Source organism: Vicia villosa, unplaced genomic scaffold, assembly GCF_029867415.1.
Source record: "Vicia villosa cultivar HV-30 ecotype Madison, WI unplaced genomic scaffold, Vvil1.0 ctg.003394F_1_1, whole genome shotgun sequence".
Taxonomy (NCBI): Eukaryota; Viridiplantae; Streptophyta; class Magnoliopsida; order Fabales; family Fabaceae; genus Vicia; species Vicia villosa.
Window position 1 is genome coordinate 89,322 of NW_026706195.1, and position 24,151 is coordinate 113,472.

Genomic DNA, 24,151 nt, shown 5'->3' on the forward strand with positions numbered 1-24,151 from the left:
TTCAACCAGGTAGAGGATTGAGACAAGGGGACCCACTGTCCCCATATCTTTCCATCCTCATTGCAGAGGGTCTCTCAACTCTTATCAAGGGAGCAGTTTCTAGAGGGGACATCCATGGCATCAGGATTTGTAGGGGGGCACCTAGCGTGTCCCACCTACTTTTTGCTGACGATTGTTTTTTATTTTGCAGGGCTACTATTGTTGAGGTGTCTCACATTATGGAGATATTGACAATCTATGCTAAGGCATCAGGGCAAGAGATTAATCTTACCAAGTCCGAGGTTTTTTTCAGTCGCAACCTGAGTATCCCGGCCCAAGAAGATATTGCTAACATAATGGGTGTTCGCCATGTGCTAGGGACTAGTTTGTATTTGGATTTACCATCTATGATTGGTAGGCGTAAAAAGGAGGTTTTTGCTTTTATTAAGGACCGTATTTGGAAGAGGATAAATTCTTGGAGGGGTATATCTCTTTCTAAGGCAGGGAAGGAGGTTATGATTAAATCAGTTCTGCAATCGATACCTTCTTATATCATGAGTGTGTATATAATTCCAGATGTGGTGGTTAAGGATATTGAAAAGATGTTGAATTCCTTCTGGTGGGGGGAGGTAGTAATAATAAAGGTATTCATTGGATGGCTTGGGATAAGTTATCACGCTCTAAGAAGGATGGAGGGTTGGGTTTTAAAGATTTCCGTGCTTTCAACCTAGCTATGGTGGACAAACAAGGGTGGAAGTTGTTGTCAAATCCCCATGCACTGGTGTCCAGGTTCTTTAAAGCAAGGTATTTTCCTAATTCCTCGTTTTTACACGCAAAGCTTGGTCATAATCCGAGTTTTATTTGGAGAAGCCTTTGGAAAGCTAAGGATGTGTTATCGCTTGGTTGTAGGTGGAGGATAGGTGATGGGAGTAGTATTAAGGTAATGCATGAACCTTGGCTTCGGGGGAGCTCTGAAGGGTGCTTAGGTGGCCCAGGTACTCGAGGTGTGTATGATCTCTATGTTAATAATCTTATGCTTCCCAACTCCAAACAGTGGGATACACAAGTTATTAACTCTTTGTTTGACCATGTGGTGGCAGGTGAGATTCTGAATGTCCCTTTGTTGGAGGAAGTGGCAACCGATGGGATGGTTTGGAAGGAGGAGAGGAATGGAGAGTATAGTGTTAGATCAGGGTATAGGATGTGGAGGAAAGCGCAGGGGAACCAAGTGGATAACAGAGTAGAAGGCAATTGGGATAGTTTGTGGAAGATTACAGCGCCTCCTAGAGCTAAGCATCTGTTATGGAGGATTTGTAGGGGCTGCCTACCGACTCATACTAGACTTAGGCATCATTTCGTTCAATGCCTGTCTAGGTGTCAAAGTTGCGAAGTGGAGTATGAGGATGATTGGCCTGCTTTTTTTGGTTGTGTTACTACTAACCATTGTTGGAGAGCATCAGGTTTGTCTTCTATCATTGAGCCCCGTTTACAAACTTTTACTGATGCCAAATCTTTTATCTTTGACATTTGTGTTAAAGAAGATAGTCGAGTTGCCGGCAGATTCGCGGTTATGTTGGAGGGTTTGTGGAAGAATCGTAATAATATTGTGTGGAATAATGGCAGGGGGAAACTTCGAGGATAGGCTTGCAATCTTATTTTATTTGGCACGATTGGTTCTATGCTCGTGAGGTTCAAGAAAGCTCCAATGTTGATCAGAGTCTCCTTACTTGAACTCCACCAGAGGTTGGTTGGGTGAAGTGTAATACTGATGCAGGATTTAATAATTCCCATAGATCTTCTAATAGGGGATGGTGCTTCCGTGATAATAATGGAAGATTCATTTCTGCAGGTATTGCTTGGGACGTTGGTACTATGTCCATGGTAGAAGCAGAAGCTTTGGCCTTGGAAGAGGCGATGCAAAATGCTATCCATTTAAATATGGATTGTGTTATCTTTGAAAGCGATTCCCAAGTGGTGGTTCAAGCGGTCAACTCAAATCACATAGGTTGTTCGGAGTTAAGTTTCATTTTTCAGTCTATTAAGAGCTTGTTAGTTTCTTTTCCAAACTTTGGGGTTAAGTTTGTTAAACGCCAAGCGAATATGGTTGCCCACTCGTTAGCGAAGGCGGCCAATTCATGGCCTAGGCGTAGTTTCTTATTTGTTACCCCGTCTTGTATCGACTTTCATTTGTTTAATGATATGAGTTAACTTGGTTTCAGTAAAAAAAAAAAAATTAAAACTCATAAACTAACAAGATAAGTTTATAATAATCCAACCTTTAAACAAATACACTTATTAACATGAAAGAGAAAAAACAATAAGATGTAGATAAGATATCAATATCAATGACAGTGATATCTTTCTCCATTCATCATTTACTTAGCCGCCAAGAAAATTATATAGGCTTACATAATTCTTGTGACGGTTCAAATCCACGCACTCAAATTTGACACCATACAAAGTTGGAAAAAAAATTGTGATTCACATGTGAATGATTGATTATTCAAATGGTCCATAAGTAACACATAAATTCTTTTTTACTAAACCAGCTTTCATATTCTTTTTAATAATAGTTTGCATCTAAGTTAGGTTCCAAGACTTTTCTTATCATGCTTCACTTAGGACAAAATCTAATGAATAATAAATAAGCATTGAACAGAACTATGTACAGAAGCATTAGTATTCACAAACTATAGATGTCATGTCTCACTCTTTCAACCTTATATTGGTGTTGTTTTTTCTTGTTACAGCTGTAGCAAGTAAAGATGTTAGTTTCATCTATAACAATGGATTCCAATCATCTCATTTGTATCTTGATGGTATTGCTGAGTTAACCTCTAATGGCATACTAAGGCTCACCAATGAAACCAAACAAGAAAAAGCACATGCTTTCTATCCAAATCCTATACTTTTCAAAAACACTTCCAATGGAAGTGTTTCTTCTTTCTCAACCACTTTTGTGTTTGCCATAAGACCTCAGTATGCAACTCTTAGTGGTCATGGAATTGTCTTTGTTGTTTCTCCAACAAAAGGGTTGCCAAATTCACTACCAAGTCAGTACCTTGGTCTCTTTGACAAAACCAACAATGGAAACAGTAGCAACCATGTTTTTGGGGTGGAACTTGATACTATTCAAAGCAGTGAGTTTCTTGATATCAATGATAACCATGTTGGTATTGACATCAATGATTTGAAATCAGCTAATTCAACTCCTGCAGGATATTATGATAGTAATGGTCAGAAGAAGAATTTGACACTTTTCAGTGGCTATCCTATGCAGGTTTGGGTTGAATATGATGGTGAAAAGAAGAAGATTGATGTTACTTTAGCTCCTACTGATGTTGTTAAACCAAAACAACCTTTGTTGTCATATGTCCAAGATCTTTCTCCAATTCTTAACAATAGTATGTATGTTGGATTTTCATCAGCTACTGGATCAGTTTTTACTTCTCATTATATTCTTGGTTGGAGTTTTAAGGTTAATGGTCAAGCTCAAAGCCTTGTGATTTCTGAACTTCCTAAGTTACCAAGATTTGGTGAGAAAAAACAATCCAAATTTTTAACTGTTGGGTTGCCTTTGCTTTTGTTAAGTTTGGTTTTCATGATAACTTTAGGAGTTATTTATTATATAAAAAGGAGGAAGAAATTTGCTGAGTTGCTTGAAGATTGGGAACATGAATATGGCCCACATAGATTTAAGTTCAAAGATTTATACTATGCTACAAAGGGTTTCAGGGAGAAGGGGCTATTGGGTGTCGGTGGATTTGGTAGAGTCTACAAAGGTGTGATGCCAGGTTCCAAACTTGAGGTTGCTGTGAAGAGGGTGTCTCATGAATCAAGACAAGGGATGAGGGAATTTGTGGCGGAGATTGTTAGTATCGGTCGTCTTCGTCACAGGAATCTCGTTCCGCTTCTCGGCTATTGCAGGCGAAAAGGTGAGTTACTTCTTGTCTATGATTACATGTCTAATGGAAGCTTAGACCACTATCTGCACAACCAACCAAGAGTGAGCTTGAATTGGAGTCAAAGATTTAGAATCATCAAAGGGGTTGCTTCGGGTTTGTTTTATCTACATGAAGGATGGGAGCAAGTTGTGATTCATAGAGACATAAAAGCTAGTAATGTGTTATTAGATGGTGAAATGAATGGTAGGTTGGGAGATTTTGGTCTTGCAAGGTTGTATGATCATGGTGCTGACCCACACACAACTCATTTGGTTGGAACTGTAGGGTATCTTGCTCCTGAGCATACCAGAACAGGTAAAGCAACTAAATTTTCTGATGTGTTTGCTTTTGGTGCATTTCTTCTTGAAGTTGTTTGTGGCAGGAGGCCTATAGATCATGTAGGAGAAAATGAGAGTGTGATTCTGGTTGATTATGTGTTTGAATGTTGGAAAAGAGGTGAGATTCTTGAGGCAAAAGATGTAAATTTGGGAATATATTATGTGTCTGAGGAGGTTGAGTTGGTGTTGAAACTTGGTTTGATGTGTTCACATTCAGAACCTGGGGCTAGACCAAGCATGAAACAGGTTGTTCAGTATTTGGAGATGGATATACCATTGCCTGATTTGTCTTTGCTTAGTTTATCTTCTTCTGGATTAACTTTTGGGTACCAAGAACATTTTGAGGACTTTCCAATGTCTTATCCATCTTCTATGGACAAGACAATGTCGCATACTTCTATGTCTATTGCTGAATCGCATCTCTCCGGTGGTCGTTGACTTACAAGATCGACATGACATGAATGCTTATTTTGTCAATTTATGTTTGATAAATAGTTGGATTTTGGTATAAAAAAATGCATATAAGAGAATTTGTTATCTCAAATGTAAAATCAAGTTTGAGTAAATAGTGTAATAAATTGCTACTTCTTCCATATAGAATTCTTCTGATACTTCACCATAGTTACCACTTTACAAGTCATTATGCAGTTTAGAAATGTTATGCACGTGACAATGGATTACCATTGTATATGCCATCATAACATTTTAACTACAAGAAAACACCATGAGCTAATTTTGCACAAAACTAGCCCTTTTTTTTTTCAGTTATCAGTAGTCCAACCTAAACCTACAGCAGTAGATGGATCAATTTACAGAAGCCTGCAAATGCGAGCATCGATAACCGGACATAAGTTTGCTTCTGTATTTCCTAGATAATCCTCCAGAGACATCCTGTTGTTTTTCCATGAGGAATCAGACAAGTTCTTCAGCTTCTCTCCTTCACCCGTTCTCTTTTCTTGGACATTAAGTACTTCTGCATATCCACCTATAATATTGAGCAAATTAGTCAATATCAATATACAAAACTTGTCATGATGAAGTCACCAGCATGCATAGAATGAGCCTTAAAAGTGAACATAGCATATATATAATCACAGTCATGGAATGAGGTTATACGAATAGAGAGCGAAGAATTTGAAATTTTCCATTCATCACACAGCATCAAAATATGAACTGATTAAGCCACCGGGAATTTTTAATTGAGCACACCAGCCATAGGCTATAATTGTTACCATTTGAAGAGAACGACATTCGTGAAAGAGAAGTTTTATCTGATAAGAAATCATTATTTTATCTATACACTCATTGTAGCATGCACAATTATCACTAACACGGTCATCATAGATTATAAAGGATCAAAGAATCCATCATACCGCTTGCAAGAGCCACTATATCACTTCGAGTCACTATATCACTTTTTTTTACTGTTGGTGCAGCAGCAGTATTACCTACACAGAGAGTTAGGCTTCAATACTGAATTAAATAAATGATAGAGAAAAGGTCGAAATAGCTCCCTTTGTAGAAAAAACAGTAAGCTCATCTTAGTCGGCATGGGCATGTATGAAGAAGACCTATAATAGTTAGAGATAATATATGGACATAAGGAAACCAAGCAGAAAAATAATATTACCTTCGGATTCAGTTTCAGCTGATGGAAACTTCAAAATCCCTGAAATTTTTCTGTAGAGACCCTGTAAATGATTGTCATGTTGCAGATCAGATATCCATTAAATTGCAAAAAAAACTATAGGTAAGGCATCCGAAGAAGCATGGCAATGCTAAAAAGTTCAAGTGAGACATGCTAGGTTTTCATGTTAGATGAGGAAGTTTTAATGTTATTGACTGAAAACACTTGTATTACTGAAGTAAATCCGTGTAACCCCATAGCCAAAGCTCCTCGGAGAAGAGACACTCCTCTTTCATCCCAATTCCCAAACCATAAGGTTTCTAACTGAAAAGATGATGAATGACACCCCTCTCTCTCTTCACATTTTCTATATATCTGAAACAAGTCACACAATTGAGTCGCTCTCTTCCCCTCTGCCACGTCGCATTCCTCCCGCCACATTCCTATACTTTTTCCTAATAAAACTATCCAACAGCAGGCTCGGGTAGATGCTGTACTATTTACCCTTTTGGCCTCACATTCACATTTTGATACTTATTAACAAATTTGTTAGTTACAAACTCAAGTACTCAACATTGAGAGTTCTAACCTCTTGAACCATAAGCGAACTTGATTTCTGATCAATTGCTTTACGCCTATACATAAGAGCCATACATGTCAATACAACACCCACCTTGGGATGTTTTTCTCCTTCAATAAATAGAGAACAACAAATATTAGGAAAAATATGCCATGACCAGGCTCAGTGATAATGCAATACGAATTTTTAAATTGAGTTCCTGTAACACCAACAGATCAAAAAATAGACAAGTCACCATAGATCTCTTCTGCCTTAGTTAATGCCTTTGTCAAATGCTCCTCTGCGTTACGGAAGTTACTAAAACAGAAGTTATTACTTGTTAGTGATATATTAGGTATGACGACATAAAAATCAAAAAGGAACGTTTGGTAAGGAAAACGAAAAACCACACAAAAAACATTAAGCCTACCCCAAATGTGATTCAAGCTGTCCTAAAGCACACATGGCCCCCATTATTAATCCTTCCATGTTCATGTTACCACCTCCTAAGTATACATTGCCACTCTCTTTAAGGTCGGCAGCTCCCTCTATAACGTTCTGGTAAATCTCTTTTGCCATTGAGTAGTTCTGCCTTGTTTGTTGGAACTCAGCGTATGATAGAGCAGCAGTGCCTACATAACAAAACGTCAATCCAGGGTTGAAGAATGACTGATTCAGAACCACAGAAAGAAAGAATGATACCTTCACATAGCTTGGTGCGTAGAGATTTGTCAAAGTAAGGTTCAGCTGCAACAAATTAATAAACATGCATCATGAATCAGCAATAAATTGAAAATAAATACAACAACAACAACAACCAAGCCTTTGAAGGTAACAGATCAAACTACTCTCTTCTGATATATATATTGACTTGCAAAGGATTTGTTGCAAAAGTTAAAATTAGGTTACAAAGAGAGGGTCTTTATATAGAGACCAGGGAAACATAAATAGACATAACATTTAATGATTAACTATTTCCTATGAAAGTTTGTCTGCCCTAGAGAATCTGTCTTTTGGCTTTCCAAGACTGCATTTAAATTTATCCAACAAAACTCCCCCATAAATTAAATGCTCATTCGGTCAATTAATCCCAGCATTATCTTGCCTCTGTCGAATATTTCCTTCAACAATGGTTTTGTGAAAATATCTGCAGCTTGATCCTTGCTTGCCACATGCTTCAGTTCGACGCTTCCATTTTTCACATGTTCTCGAATGAAATGAAAACGTACGTCGATGTGTTTACTTCTTTCATGATTCACTGGATTCTTCGCTAGTTCGATTGCTGATTTGTTGTCGACTTGTACTATGGTTGCATTTTCCTGCTTCTGCTCTAACTCACATAACAATCTTCTAAGCCATATAGCATGGCATACACACCATGATGCAGCCACGTATTCTGCTTCGCATGTTGACAGTGTTACAATTGGTTGCTTCCTTGAGAGCCATGTGAAAGCAGTGTTTCCCATAAAGAATACATATCCTGATGTGCTTTTTCGATCGTCTATATCTCCACACCAATCGCTGTCGGAGTAACCTGTTAGCTTGTAATCTTCTGCTTTTGAGTAAAACATTCCAAGTGACACAGTTCCTTGGATATAACGAAGAATTCTCTTCAAAGCTTTCCAGTGTGAGTGAACTGGTTCTTCCATAAATCGACTCAAGATTCCGACACTTAGAGAAAGATCTGGTCTAGTACATGTGAGATATCGAAGACTTCCGACCAAGCTTCGAAATTTGTTTGCTTCGACACGTTCCCCCCCATCAAATTTTGAAAGCTTGGCTCCTGGCTCCATTGGTGTCGAGATTGGATTGCAACCTTCCATTTTGAACCTCTTCAGAATGTCCTTTGCATATTTTTCTTGTGAGACAAAAATTCCAGTTTCTTCTTGGCGAACTTCCAGACCAAGAAAGAAGCTCATTCGACCTAAGTCCGTCATTTCAAATTCTCGTGTCATTCGACCTTTGAATTCTTCGATCATTTGATCATTGTTGCCCAGGAAAATCAAGTCGTCGACATAGAGTGCAACGAGCAGTATATCTCCTTTATACTTCTTTACATATAGGGCATGTTCATAAGGACATTGTTGGAAACCATTCTTTTTGAAGTAAGTATCAATACGTGTATTCCATGCACGAGGTGCCTGCTTTAATCCATAAAGTGCTTTCTTGAGTCTTAGCACTTTTCCTTCGCTTCCGTCTTTCATGTATCCTGGTGGTTGTTCGACATAGACTTCTTCTTCCAGCACACCATTCAAAAATGCTGATTTGACATCCATTTGAAATATTGGCCATTTGAGCTGAGCAGCTTGAGAAATCAGCAGTCGAATTGTCTCCATTCTTGCAACTGGTGCGAATACTTCGTCATAATCTATTCCTTCCTTCTGCCTGTATCCTTTTGCCACAAGTCGCGCCTTGTACCTTTCGACTTTTCCCTGAGCATTCATCTTTTTCTTAAACACCCACTTCACACTAATGGTTCGACTTCCTTTTGGTAACTCTGCTAGTTCCCAAGTTTTGTTGTGTTCGATAGCTTTAATTTCTTCGTCCATGGCATTCTTCCACTTCTCATCTCTCCATGCTTCTTCGAAACTAATGTTTTCAGAATCTGCCAGTAGACACACAAAATGTACTTCTTCTGTATTATCATACAACTCTTGCAAGCTTCTCATTCTGGGCTGTGAGGATTCGTCTTCACTGTCAGAGTATTCAAACCTTGGTAATTGATTTTGGGTTGTTGGTATACCGACTGAGGGTTCTTCAGTTTCGACTATGTCTTCTGTCGAATTGTTCCAGTCCCACCTACTTGCTTCATTCACTCGAACATCTCTACTTACTACCACCTTTTTGTTTATGGGATCGAATAACTTGTATCCTTTTGTTTTCTCATCATACCCAATTAATATATATTTCTGACTCTTGTCTTCAAGCTTCGTTCTTCGTTGATCTGGTACATGTGCATAAGCAACACTACCAAATACTTTAAAATGAGATACAGTCGGTTTCTGTCCACTCCACGCTTCTTGCGGTGTTCGATCTCCCAACTTTGAATGCGGACATCTATTTTGAACATAGATTGAACATTGCACAGCTTCTGCCCAAAATTCCTTCGACATGTTCTTACTTTTGAGCATTGAACGAACCATGTCAAGGACTGTTCGGTTTTTCCTTTCAGCAACCCCATTTTGTTGAGGTGAGTATGCTGCAGTTAGAAATCTCCTTATACCCTGCTCCTCGCAATACTTCATGAAAGCTGTCGAAGTATATTCTCCTCCTCTGTCAGAACGAAGTGCTTTGATGTGTCGATCAGTCGATTTTTCAACCATTACCTTGAACCCTTTGAATGCTTCGAATGCTTCAGATTTTTCTCTCAGGAAGTAGACCCAAGTCTTTCTTGAGAAATCATCGATGAAGGAAATGAAATACTTCTTGCCACTAAAGGATTCTGGAGTGATTGGTCCACAGATATCAGTGTGAATTAATTCAAGGATGTGCTTAGCATGAGATTCTGCCTTCTTTTGAAAAGAAGTTCTCGTCTGCTTGCCAAAAACACAATTTTCACAAAATTTTCTTTCAAACTCCATGTTAGGCAAACCATGTACCATGTTTCTTCCCGCTAATCTCTTTAACCCAGCATGATGTAAGTGACCAAAACGTAGATGCCACAGAGTTGCTTGGTCTTCAGTGTCGATTTTCAAACATTTTTCTCGAACGCTTCTCAGATTCAGCTTGTACATTCGATTCCTTCCCATCTCAACTTGAGCAATTTGGTGCCCTAATTTATCCTTCAAATGCAGTATTCGATCCTTCATAAATATCGAATATCCCTTCTCTGTAAGTTGCCCCAGACTTAGAATATTTGCTTTTAAATTTGGTACATAATAAACATCTTGTATTTTTCCAGGTACGTTGTCTTTCTGCAAATAACAAATTGTTCCTTTGCCTTCGACCTTTACCTTCGACGCATCTCCAAAAGATACATGACCATCTTCAATTTTCTTTATTTCTTTGAATAGATGTTTGTGACCACACATATGATTACTTGCTCCTGAGTCAAGGTACCATATAGTGTCATCTTCTATGTTTGTCTCCTTTTGGGTCATGAATAGGAATCCTTTGTTTGATTCTGTTTCTAGTGCGAAATTTGTTGTCTCTTCGACTTTCCTCCTGAATCGACAGTCTTTTGCAAGGTGTCCCCCTTTTCCACAATTGTAGCAACTGTATGAGTTGCAATCCTTCGCAAAATGTCCATGTTTATTGCATTTGTAGCATTCGATGTTGGAGTTCGACCTGCCACCTCTATGACCACGTCCTCGACCACGCCAATTTTGTTGACTTGCCTGTCCTCTTTCGAAATTGTTGTTCTGATAGCTTCGACCACCATCTCGACCTCCACGACCACGTCCTCGACCACGCCAGTTTTGAGATAAAAGTGCCCTTTCATCTCTAGTGGATTCCTTTGTCTGTTCTGCATTATCAAGTGTCTCCTCCTTCTTTTGTATTTTGCGTTGTTCGTGTGCCTCAAGTGAACCAGCTACTTCTTCGACAGTGATTGTCGCAAGGTCCTTCGACTCCTCTATTGCACATACTATATTTTCGAATTTTTCAGTCAAAGATCTTAAAATCTTTTCGACAACTCGAGCATCGGTCATTGCTTCTCCATTTCGTTTCAGTTGATTTACAACTGTTTGCACACGCGTGATGTAGTCCGACACGGGCTCCGTCTCCTTCATCTTCATCCTTTCTAATTCTCCTCGAAGAGTTTGCAAACGAACTTGCTTGACTCTATTTGCTCCTCTGAACGCCGTCTCTAGTGTATCCCACGCTTGCTTCGAAGTAGTTGAACCAGCAATCTTCTCAAAACCAGATTCGTCTACTGCTCTAAACAACATGTATAATGCCGTTTTGTCTTTCGACCGCGTCTCTTTCAACGCCTTGTTCTGGGCTGCTGTATTTCCCGTCGTGGTTTCTGGTTCTTCAAACCCTTCTTCTACAACCTCCCACACATCTAACGATCCAAGCAGCGCCTTCATCTGAATGCTCCAGTTCTCATAGTTTGATTTTGACAGTTGCGGCAATGGCATCTGGTTCATCATGTTTGCCATGCGCTCTGATACCAATTTGAAGGTAACAGACCAAACTACTCTCTTCTGATATATATATTGACTTGCAAAGGATTTGTTGCAAAAGTTAAAATTAGGTTACAAAGAGAGGGTCTTTATATAGAGACCAGGGAAACATAAATAGACATAACATTTAATGATTAACTATTTCCTATGAAAGTTTGTCTGCCCTAGAGAATCTGTCTTTTGGCTTTCCAAGACTGCATTTAAATTTATCCAACAGCCTTATTCTACTAAGTGGGGTCAGCTACATGGATCAACTTTTTCCATAATGTTCTATCCGGAACTATGTTTCTATTCAAATCGTTAATTTCGAGATCTTTCTTAATAAATTCTCTTATAGTCTTTCTAGGTCCCAAGATTGGATAAAAGGAGAGGGTTGTGTTGTGTTAGAGAGAGTCGAGAGCGCTAACGTAAAACTTTGTCGAACCTCCATGACATGGATCAACTACGAAATTGAAAATAAATAGAATAGAATTTAGTACTACCTGATTTAATATCTCCCTTGACAAGTTCAATAAGCCCTTTTAGCGCTCTAGCACGAACATTCAGAGCTTCAAAATCTTTTGTTTTCTCATTCTCCACGAGCTCTATACATTTATCAGCCACTGCAGATGCCATATCATCCTATGTAGGAAAATAATGTTAAATAAACACCATAGTTCTGTAAAACACGACCAAATAATTTACATCGACAAACATACACCAACCTGTTCCAACTCTAGATGAAGCCCAGCCTGAGCTTCAAAGGCAGCAACTACAACAAGAAACCAAAATACAACTTAAAACTCACTAGAAAATTTTCCCATTTAAAACAAAACCCTAGCAAATGCAGTAAACAACAAAAGAGGATCAGAAGAATCTACCTCTAATACCCAAGTAAGAATTAGTCAATTCTTGAACACCGTCGAGCTGCTCAATTGCATCAACATAATCTCCTCTAAGAAAAGTTAAAATACACAAAATGAGTTTGTTTACACAAACTAACCACAAAATGTAGCTCTAAAATGAGTTTTGAGAAACCAACAGAACCAAAATGATCATAAAGAAATAACCTTTCAGAAAACAATGTAGACATAGCCAGCAAAGCAATCCCTTTGGAATTCTCATGTTTTGGGTCATTTCCTTCCGTTAACTCAGTCGTAAGACAATGCTTCAACACCAAATAACCCATACCGTATGATCCAACTAACCACACAAAAACAAACATACCCAAAATCAGAAAACCCAAAAAGACGATAACTTTGAACAAAACACGCAAATGGGTCATCAAAGAACCAAAATTTCTGATGGAAAAAAGCTTTTTTTTTTCTTACCTGATTTTTCAGACCTAGCTTGTCTCAGAGCGTATGCGCTCATCCGAACAACATCATCGATAGCTAGGCTTTTATCCAACGCCAAGCCAGTGTTGAATGACCTGAATGAAATGGGAGAAGGTTTTGCAGTGAGAGAAACGAGGGCTTTGGGAGAGATTCTTGATGAAATCTTTGATGCTATGCGAAACATGGTTGCTTGAAGGAGAGTTGATTTTGAGGGAAGAAATGATATTTAGGAAATGAAATGAGAGTAAAGCATATAATGTAATTAAGATGGGTTTTGTGTGAATACTTAGAGCACGAGTTTGTTGCCCTAGTTCACGAGGGATTCAAATAAGTTTGTTACTTTTTTTTTTTTTTGAAGAGAGCAAATAAGTTTGTTACCTTGTTTAGCTACAATTTGTGACAAATTCTTAGGTTGAGCAAGTGTATCATATGGTAAAGCAAAGACCAATTCATTTGTGTAAAAAATGGGCAAATTTACTCCATTGCTCATATTGATTGTAATCCACGATAAATCATTAGTACATATTTAATTAAAGAAATTTTCAATACACTCACAAAACATCTAACGTGCGTTCTGAAGTGCATCGTCTTCCCAAATACGCTCTTAAAAAAATTACTCTTTTGTCATTTTTTTCACCTTTTAAATAGGTTCGTTTGTTCGTCTCAAGGTCCATCATGAGTTGAATAACATAGATGAACTTAACATGCCATGTTGAATCTAATTTACTCCTTATTCGTCAGATAACACTAGTACATCATCCTTCCATTCTCAAGTGGTTGTGGTGGTTGTAAATGTGGTGTATGTGGTCGTGGTGGTGGGGATAACTCTGTCCAGTATCAAATATGGAGGAAATATGGACACGAAGCTTCAATTTGTTATCACATCTTCAAGATAGATTATGTTCCAACTATTCCACAAGATGATTCTCAAGTTTACCTAATATTACCCTTCCCAAGTCATATTAAAGTCATATTAGAGTGGTTATTAATTAAGAGTTTCAATTCTACATGCCTATTCAACATATATATATCTTTGCCTTAGTCTATCGAGAGTTTCTTTAGACCTCATGTTCCATATCCTTCCATGTATCCTGCTACAATGACACCTTTTATGATGCCTCACATGGCACATATACCTTCCTTACAATTGTATAGCCTCTTCACCAAGACCTCGGGCTTTCTATCTCAATTCTCAACTCTGATTGTAAACGTATCTACTAGTTGGTAACCTGACTCGAGAGCCTCATATTTGTTAGCTGGGAATTTCTACGGTTAAAGTAAGATGAAGATTATTGAAGAAGAAAGTTATTTCGAAGGAAGATTCAAATCCAAGCTCACGAAGATCATTTGAAGTCTCAAGTGTTTGAAAGGTTTTTATCATGTTAAGTGTTATCAAGGGAAATATCATCGAAACAAAGATAAAGACTTAGAATATTTTGGAGCTTTTAAGAAGAATATCTTTGACAGTCTCATTGGTTAAATTTGGCGTCTCGAAAGTCTGCATCGCAAAAGCCTATTATAGTGATATGAGTGCTGAGATTTGTAGGGGTAAGGAGCAATCCAAGAGAGATAGTTCCTTGAAGATATCTCAGGATCTTTTAACATCTTTTCAATGGTCTTCTAGTGGGTTTGACAGGAACTGACACACCTTGTTCACAACAAAGGAAATCTCAAGTCAAGCCACTGTGGCATACTGGACTGCCCCTACTATAGACATGAAGTGTGTAGGGTCAAATTCCTGTGCAGAGCCAACTTTGGAGAGTTTTGTACTAAAAGCCATAGGAGAAACTATACCCTTGGCTAAGGTCATGTTGGCTTTGTGGAGTAAATTCCTGATGTATTTTCCTTGAGATAGCTTAAGAGAGCCATTAGATAGATGATTAACCTCAATACCTAAAAAAAAGTATAGTTGACCAAGATCCTTAAGAAAAAATGTCATGTTGAGTTTAGTGACAAGTTGTTGATTAAATGGTGTAGAGGCTCGTGATTATATCATTAACATATACCAACACTCGTGTAGAGAAAAAAGGTGTGAGGAGAATGAATAATGAGAGGTCACACCCACTAGCTCAGAAACCAAGCTGTAAAATAACACCTTTAAGTTTGTCAAACCAAGCCCTTGGGACTTGTTTGAGACCATATAAAGCCTTGTGGAGCTTGCACACCGAACCTGGTTCACCTTTCTCAAATCCCGGTGGTTGAACCATGTAAACCTCCTCATTAAGTAATCCATTCAGAAACACATTATTCACATTTAGTTGTTGAATAGCCCATTTATGGGATATAACTACTGTTAAGATTGTTCTTACAGTGACTGGTTTTACTACATGTGAGAAAGTCTATGTATAATCAAACCCTTCAACTTGATGGAACTCTTTAGCCACCAACCTGGCTTTGTAGAATCATCAAGGTTCTCCTTCATCATAAAAACTCATTTACACCCAATAGGTTTTCTATGAGAGGGTGTAAGAATCAAGAACCAAGTCTTGTTACTCAATAGTTCCACAAGAACTATTGTTTCTTTTGGTGTGATAAAGGCCGTCCTTTAACAAGTTATAGTTGTGCACATAATTCTACTTTACTTACTTAGGATCTTATTTCCAACACTTTTCAACATTTACAAATTTAGAAAATTTGTTATAATTATGAAATTTTGTAAATGGAAGGTTAAACTGTGAATAAAGATTTATAATTCAATCCCGCTCAAGATATATTTCAGAACAACTATGAATAAAGATTTTGATCTTTGAATCCGTGTTCTAGAGTTGTGATGCTTCGACCAATTGATGTTTGGATCTTATTGTATTGATTCTTAATCATTTTGTTAATTGATTCCTAGCCGTATACAAATTTCATTTACTACTTCCCAACCAGTTCGTAATGTGGCATGAGCAGATTCAACCCTATTGGTTGTAGTATTTCCAAAGTGTTTACCCTGTTCGGTTTAAGCATAGATAATTTTTTCTTTCACTTAATCTAGAATTGTGCTTTCAACATATTTCAAGAAATCTGGATATGTCACACACGCCCTTCTGAACAATATGACCAATTCGACATATAACATTTCCTAAGAAGAATTTATTTTATTTTTATATTTGTCGGTGAAGGGCATGAAGTGAGTATACATGCAAGGTGACTGTCAAATTCATTTTTCCGCTTGAAATTTTGGAGTATGGAATCCGGAGCATAAATTACGGACAATTTTTTGACAAAATAAGATGTCTCAATGATGAAGTGTTTTGTTGAAGAATATTCTCGTCCAAATTTTAAAATCCGGAATAAATTACATGATATAAAGAAGAGTAATTTAGATAGTGGGCTTAAAGCATAATAAGGCCCAATGTAACTTGATATACAATAATATACACTAATACTATTTATGAAAGTATATAGCGTTTTCTGCTAGAATGTGTCATGTTGCTCTATTGTTCACGCTTCTAATCAAGCTTTATCAGTCACTTCATGCAACTCAATTTGTTTAAAATTAAAATTATACTCATAAGTGTCATTAAGAATAAAGAAAATCTTAAGCTACAAGACTTAAAAAAGTAGAGAGCATAATATCTTGTAACGTGTACTGTGTATCTTTCCAATTTAAGACAAACAGATATTCCTATCTTATAAAACAACAATCGTACATCAATCTGCCTTGTACTCTTATCAATTTCCTATTTGCAAAATGTTGCTACTAGAAACTCACATATACTACCATGAGATCCAAGATCCGAACTCTTATGATTCAAATTTTAATGTTGACGTCTAACCTAGCAATATCAGATTTTTACCGGTTAAAATGCAAGTGTTATTGCTTTATTTATCTTGCTTGAAAAGATGCTGCAAGTCGCCTAGCTAGTAAGTAGAAACCTAAAAATAATATAAAATATTTAACTAACATTATTTTAACAAAACAGTTACTTGAAAAAGAAATCTCCAACAAGAAGCAATGCATATATGCTCCTATGTTTTTTCATGAAAGAGAAAGATGAAAGTAAGCACAGAAAATAATAAAGTGAAAAGCTTAGTGATGTGGTCACAGTGAGATGTTACAAAACCATCTTGTTCTTTTTCATATAAAAAAAAGTTAACACTTGTCACATACTCTAACTTAGTCACTATATAATAGGTATCAGCACATTTTAATCTTTTAGCATTCATATTGAAAATCTTAGCTGAAACATGTCAAGAACATCCACTCTTCTCTACTGCCTAATCTCCCTTTGCTCCATCATACTCATAGGTAACACATTTTCTTCATCATCTCATTGTTATTTTTCTATTTATAACCATCTGATAGTAGTGGTCCAACTGATCTTAAAACAGATATCATGTTAAGAAATATCGTTGAACCCAACTCAACCATACAGAACTGACTTGTATGGTGAAAATTGTCTCACTTATAAGCAAACGTTCATGCCATATATTATCTGATGCACGACTCTGAACATCTTTCAAAACATTTATGTATTATTTGTTGCAGATGGAGCACAACTGATTCTTGTGAACAATTGCGGAGAAAGTGTATGGCCAGGAATACTAGGAGGATCAGGCCAGCAAACACCAAAAGACGGCGGATTTCATCTAGGCAGCGGCGACGAAGTAGTCTTAGATGTACAAGAAAAATGGTCAGGAAGAATATGGGGAAGACAAGGCTGCAACTTCGACAACGACGGAAACGGCCACTGTCTAACCGGCGATTGCTTCGGCAAACTCCAATGCAAAGGCCTAGGAGGAATTCCACCAGCAACCGTAGTCGAAATGACATTAGGATCCTCATCTTCGCCACTACATTTCTACGATGTAAGTCTAGTCGACGGGTTCAACTTACCTGTGTCAATGAAACCTGTTGGAGGCGGAATCGGGTGCGGTATAGCTTCGTGTGAAGTTGATCTGAATGTTTGTTGTCCATCAGCACTTGAGGTGAAGAGAAATGGGAAAGTGGTTGGTTGTAAAAGTGCTTGTTTGGCTATGCAAAGTGCTAGGTATTGTTGCACAGGAAGTTATTCTGATCCAAAAACTTGTAAACCTACACTTTTTGCTAATCTCTTTAAGGCTATTTGTCCTAAGGCTTATAGTTATGCTTATGATGATACTAGTAGTCTTAATAGATGCAGGGCTCCCAGGTATGTTATCACTTTTTGTCCTCCGCCGCAGTAACGGATACGGCGAAAAGAAAAGATGTTGAAGATGCTGTCTTAGAATTATGTTTTCGGTTTAGTGAAGAACTAAAATGTATTAGTTTTACTTGTGTTTTTAATTTGCATAGTTATGTTTTTAAGTCTTTTTTCTTATCTGTTTTTCTTGAATAGTTACTGTTCTTGATCATGATAGTGTCACAGAGTTGTAAATGTTGAAATTGTGTAAGCAGTTTTGCAAGCAAACAATTATGTACAATAATGTTCACAAAATAGAAAATAGAAATTATGAACATCTTATGAAAATTATATGTATGATATCAATTGCTCAGATTTTGCTGGTAGCGGCTCGAGGATTAATCTCATAACGGTTCTAAAAAGCCTTAGTTGTGAGGTGATCATGAGGTACTTATTGAGATTAGAAGATCCTAATTACAGTTAATTAACAATAAAATAAGTAGGAATAAGTAGGTTGCCTTGATCACAGCAGATAATTTGGAGGCACTAGGAAATTTACACTTGAAATTGATCTCAAGTAAACCTTAGTGATACGGTTAGATAGAGTACTCGTGATAGAGCTACGACAATATGTGGTATATGGTGAATTAGTAGACAGACCTATAAGTAATACGGAGAAAATGGATCGGGTAAACTCATTTAACTTGTCATTTTTATTGGTCAAATTAATGTTTAAAACATCCGTCCTCTACTTTGTAGCACCCGGGTGGGAAAAGGATTTCATCACGAATGATGGTCCACGGTAATTAAAAGTGTGATAATAAGTGTACTATTTTTCACCATGAGCTAAGATATGTGTGAAAAATTGAATAGCGTGTTACATTTGATCACATATGAGAATTCAACCGTGGTGATGAAATATAGTCAGTCAACTTTTCACTATCGTGGGAACCTCTAACCATGGTAAAATGTCAGTCAACCCATTTTTCACCATGGTGGAAGTTTCAACCGTGGTAAAAAGTCAATCAGCCTAATTTTTTTAATTTTTGCCACATGTTTTACCTGACGACTCTACGAACTTCAACTATCTAGTCAACCATATATCTATTATTAGAAGATGCATGCATACTATTATTTTTACCCTTCATTTAAAAATTATTTGCACTAGCAAAAGGTTAAAAGAGAATACGTAATCTTCCAAATTAATACCACTACAATGTTATCTTGTGCTGACAAAAGGTCTCGGTTTTTGCTTGGAGAGTGTGGCAAAACAAAAGTCCCACTAGAGATAACCTAGTTAAAAGAGGCATCTTGGTTGATTCTCAAAATTTATGCCCATTTGGCTGCGGTGAAGAGGAAAGTGTTGCTCACATTTTCTTCGAATGTCCGTTAGCTTGGAATGCATGGAGCGAGGCCCAGAATATAATTAATGGTTTTTCTTGTTGGTTGTTTACAAACCTTGCTTTGCCTTATTATGGCTAAAAAGGGGAGTAATAGTGTGTGCTAACTACTAACCACTGACTGGGGGGAGATTTTTTCCCTGGTTTGTTGCTGATCAGCTGCCGCTGTTGAGGGGAAGTTCCTTTACAGGTTGAAGAAAAGCTGAATTAGCATGAGGGAGATGTCAGACACAATTTTTTGATATCTTACTGACTGGTTGGGAAAGTACATCTCTCAGCTAGAATGGATGCAGATTCCACTAACAACCAACATGTGTGTTACATATGTTTGTTTTCCGCTGCATCTCTGATTGTGGAATTGGTAATGTGTATTCTCTACAGGGCTGAGAATTGATAAGTTATTTTAACCAAAATAAGCCAAAGGGAGAGATTGTTAATTCTCTGTTTTTCTGATTGACATTATGTTTGGTAAAACTAACTTATGAGAACATGTTCAATAAGATGTTCCAACGCAACTAATGAAGACATGCAGAGAAAGATTTTCTATGCAAAGTTAATTCGACATCGCGTCTATTTTGTTACAGCTGGATCAGCTGGAGTTAGTTGATGTATAGGTGCAGAATATTTTGGAATATTATGCAATCCTATGTGGTGTTTGAATTAAGGGATACAAGATTGTCTCTGATTTCAAGTTATTTGATTAGTTACTAAATATGGAGAATATTTAGGAATATAATATTTGTTGTCCTTTCTTCATGGAGAAGATTGGGAAAGATTTTCTGGAGTGCCCTACAGCGATTTGAAGCCCAAATCAAGTCCAAAAGATTGTTATATATAGCAAGCATCAGACCTAATATTTTGTGCGATCTTATAGTGTAGTGTGTTAGGGTTTATGCAGTCTTATCTATTGTGAGCCACTCTTATATCATATTGATAGAAGAGTTTGGTGTTTTCATCGAGTTGTAAGTTCTGTGTTCATTCATAAGCTTTTAAGCATTGGATGACTGTGTTTTAGAAGTGTGTCTTCTAATATTTGTAATTGTTATCACGGTTGTGATTGAAGGGGATTGAGGCGAGTCTCATACCTAGGAGAGTCTTAGGTACAAGTCTAACGGGTAGTGATTAAGTGAGAAGTTGTAAACGGAAGAATTTAGCTTTGAATTGATACTATTTAGTAGACTTATCCCTAGCTTGGTAGCCTCCAGAGTAGGTGTTGTTGATACCGAACTGGATGAATAATTACTCGTGTTCTTTATTGCTTATGCACTGCATTTTTAAACTTTGCCATTGTGTGTGTTTGGAAAATGTTGTCTCAACATCCTTTAGGACATCTGTGATCTGAACACCAGAATTTCACACCCCACTCAAGGGTCTATGTGGGAATAAGAGACCATTGATGGACATAATAGATTGTCTGACTTAGAGGATATCAATGCTTGAGTCGAACAATTTGGCATGAATCACGGCCTATGTGGTTGAGAATAAATAAAATGGCCCTAAAGGCTATATTCTAATCAGAGGTGGCTGGCAAAGCTACAAAAGTTGAAATAGTTGAAACCATAAAAGCTGGTCAAAATGGCCAGGAAACAGCTTCAGAAAGTTGCAGGCTCGATTACATCTATGACGATGAGCATTTGGGGTTTGGAAAAGACCCGATAACTTCAACCAAAAGGATGCATATTCAGGATCCTTTGGAAGAGATAGACTTAGGGGTTGGGATGATCAAACAACGAACCTATATTAGTACCAAAATCGACCCAAGCTTGAGAATACAAATAATCAAAGTGTTGAAAGAGTTCAAGGATTGTTTTGCCTAGGATTATGACAAGATGCCAGGGCTTAGTCGGGAGTTAATGGAGTTAAGGATGCCTATTTGATCTGACAAAAAGCCAATAAAATTGATGCCAAGAAGGTTTGGACCAGAGGTCATGTCGAAGATTAAGGCAAAAATCGAACGACATCTCAAGACTAAGTTCATTAGGATGTCAGGTATGCATAATGGTTAGAAAACATTATCCATATGATATAAAATAATGGAACTCTTAGAGTCTGTATTGACTTTAGAGACCTAAACGCTATTACGCCAAAAGATGAATACACAATGCCAATGGCATAAATGTTAGTCGATTCAGCGGCTGATTTTAACTAGTTAAGTCTTTTATATGGTTATTCTGAATATAACAAAAAAATCTAGTACATAGAAAGATGTGTTAAAAATGGTGTTCCAATGCCATGGGGCTTTGGGCACTTATGAATGGGTAGTAACGCCTTTCGGCCTGAAGAATGCTGGTGCGACATATCAAAGGGTAATGAACTCGATGTTTCATGATTGCATTGAAACATTTATGCATATTTATATAGATGACATATGAAATCTTCGTCAGAAAATGGTCATTTAGACCACCTTCGACAGTCCTTTAAAAGGATGATAAAATACAGACTTAAGATGAATCTATTAAAATGTGTCTTTAATGTTCACACAGGTGATTTTCTTGGATCCGTGGTACACAAAAAAGACATCAAAATAAATTAGAACAAGTTTTCAAAATCATGATTTTTCAAACCAGACAAATCACGCCTTTCTTGTATATAAAGTCTCAAATCTAACCGACACTACTACCTTAAATTTACATATTGATTAAAAACTGTACGAGGTATTAGAACGTCCTAAATTTTAATCTTCATATTATTAAGAAAAATTTATTTTTGGCAATATCTATTTCTCATCTGCATTATAATTATATATATTTTTTGTAAAGCATTTTTAGTAGTATTATAATTACTTTACACAGTTCCAATGAGTTATACGAACTCTCTCTACTGATTATTAATTTTTTACTTTAATTTTTTTAAACTTTTTTTTTACCTCAATGTTTTCTTTATTATAAAACTCTTTGTCCGGGACAGATCTAAAAATCCAGTGAGCGGCGTCTAAAATTTATGAATATACACATAAAATTGTTAATATATTTAATATAGACCCACTTAGTTTTAATAAAAGTCTATTTTAACAAGTATTAACTAAAAAATAATTAAATTTATTTTAAGGTGCATGTTGTTAAAACATATATTTTAACAAATTCTATCGGAGTTTGCTAAAATACATGCATTTATTTTTATTAAGGTGTGTTTTAGCAAGTTTTAATTAAAAAATGTTTAAGGTGTTTTTTACCAAGTTTTAACTAAAAAAATGTCTAAGTTGCATGTTGGTAAAATAGACTTTCATTAAATCAAGTAGGTCTACGTTAGCAACTCTTATACGTAAATAACATTTATGTGTGTTCATTCATTCATTTGCATTCGGTGATGGATCCAGGTGAGGTTGGATCGATGGTGGACATAATTCCCGTTGTGCGGAATTTGTGTCGGTGGGCCGTATCTCGATGAGGCGTAGATCGGTCAGGTGGATTAATTCCATGTTTTATTGGTACCACATGCATAGTGTCAGTTGTGTCATATGCATTCTGTTATATCATGATAGGATGAATTTTTGTGTTATGTGGTGTAATCTATTATTGTACGAATTGATGAATAATAGTTGTGAATCTGAATATGTATGATTGGGTGAACGATATATTATGATGCTTGTTGCTTATGAATTGCATAATATTTACTAATTGAGAATGAGACTCACCCTTACATGTTGTCATTTTCAGATTGAGGAGTAGCGGCATTAGTGCTCGGTGCGGATGACTCGTAGAGTTTATCCGTTTATGTTGGGTCGTGTCGATCATGCTCTGATCTTGTAACACTGGGGAATGATAGTTTTAGAGTTTTATGAGATTACTCTATTTTATTTGGTGTTGGATTATATTTCCATTTAGTTGTATTGACGATGTTTCTTATTCCGCTGTGATAAACATGATTATGTTTTGGTAAATCGTTTCCTAATGAAGCATAACTTTTGACCATAGTTGGTTTATTCGTTTTAAATAATTGTTGCACCCTTGTGTTTATGTTTTTACTCTGATTATTTATTTAAATTGCCACGGGGTTTAGAAGGGTGTTACAATAGTGGTATCAGAGCATAGTCGGTCGTTGTGACCAGAGTCTTAGTGTCAGTCTTTCCCTTTGTATGCAACGAGTGCGAGTTATCACTGTCGATACTTTGGTTCTAATGGAATTGTTTTGTGGATTAGCAGAACAATGACTGGAAGAGGTGGAAGAAACGACGATGTTATCGCTGAGGCTTTGGCATGATTGCTGGTGTGCTGGGAGGGAATGCAAATGGAGCTGGGATTGATGCTGACAGGCAATTGGGGAATTTCCAGAGGAACAATCCTTCGTTGTTCAAGGGCACGCATGACCCTGAAGGTGCTCAGAAGTGGCTTAAGGAGATCAAGAGAATTTCCAGAGTCATCGATTGTGCTGAGAACCTGAAAGTAAGGTACGGTACTCATATGTTGTCCGAAGAGGCTGATGACTGGTGGATGGCTACTAGGGCTGAACTGGATGCCGATGGTGTAGCTATTTCTTGAGCTGTGTTCAAAAGAGAGTTTCTGAGGAGGTATTTCCTGAGGACGTTCGAGATAGGAAAGAAGTTGAATTTTTGGAGCTGACTCAAGGTAATATGACGGTACCAGAGTATGCTTCGAAATTTGTTGAGTTAGCAAAGTACTACATTCACTACAACAATGATGAAGCTAGTGAATTCTCAAAGTGTATCAAATTTGAGAATGGTCTTCGTGACGAGATCAAGCAGGGTATAAGGTATCAGAGGATTCGGCGATTTGGTGGACTATAGTAGGATCTTTGAAGAGGATAACCTTAAG

General features: G+C 37.2%; 3 protein-coding genes across 3 annotated transcripts; 2 read left to right on the forward strand and 1 right to left on the reverse strand.

Moving 5' to 3' along the window:
• The first annotated feature begins 2,544 nt into the window (after positions 1–2,544).
• LOC131640917 (L-type lectin-domain containing receptor kinase IV.1-like) lies at positions 2,545–4,715 on the forward strand. Its single transcript, XM_058911274.1, has one exon. It carries the CDS (start codon positions 2,681–2,683, stop codon positions 4,697–4,699), a length of 2,019 nt encoding a protein of 672 aa, XP_058767257.1. The 5' UTR covers positions 2,545–2,680; the 3' UTR covers positions 4,700–4,715.
• Positions 4,716–4,823: 108 nt separating this feature from the next.
• On the reverse strand, positions 4,824–13,220 carry LOC131640918 (uncharacterized). The gene is made up of 12 exons (XM_058911275.1): positions 12,884–13,220; positions 12,623–12,755; positions 12,434–12,507; positions 12,278–12,324; positions 12,056–12,194; positions 7,150–7,194; positions 6,878–7,079; positions 6,704–6,765; positions 6,478–6,578; positions 5,892–5,952; positions 5,635–5,709; positions 4,824–5,246 (listed from the first exon to the last, which is right to left on the reverse strand). The coding sequence occupies exons 1-12, from the start codon at positions 13,071–13,073 to the stop codon at positions 5,071–5,073; spliced, it is 1,305 nt and encodes a 434-aa protein (XP_058767258.1). The 5' UTR covers positions 13,074–13,220; the 3' UTR covers positions 4,824–5,070.
• Positions 13,221–16,990: 3,770 nt separating this feature from the next.
• Positions 16,991–18,295, forward strand: LOC131640915 (thaumatin-like protein). Its single transcript, XM_058911272.1, has 2 exons — positions 16,991–17,126; positions 17,367–18,295. Exons 1-2 carry the CDS (start codon positions 17,066–17,068, stop codon positions 18,041–18,043), a joined length of 738 nt encoding a protein of 245 aa, XP_058767255.1. The 5' UTR covers positions 16,991–17,065; the 3' UTR covers positions 18,044–18,295.
• Positions 18,296–24,151: the final 5,856 nt, after the last annotated feature.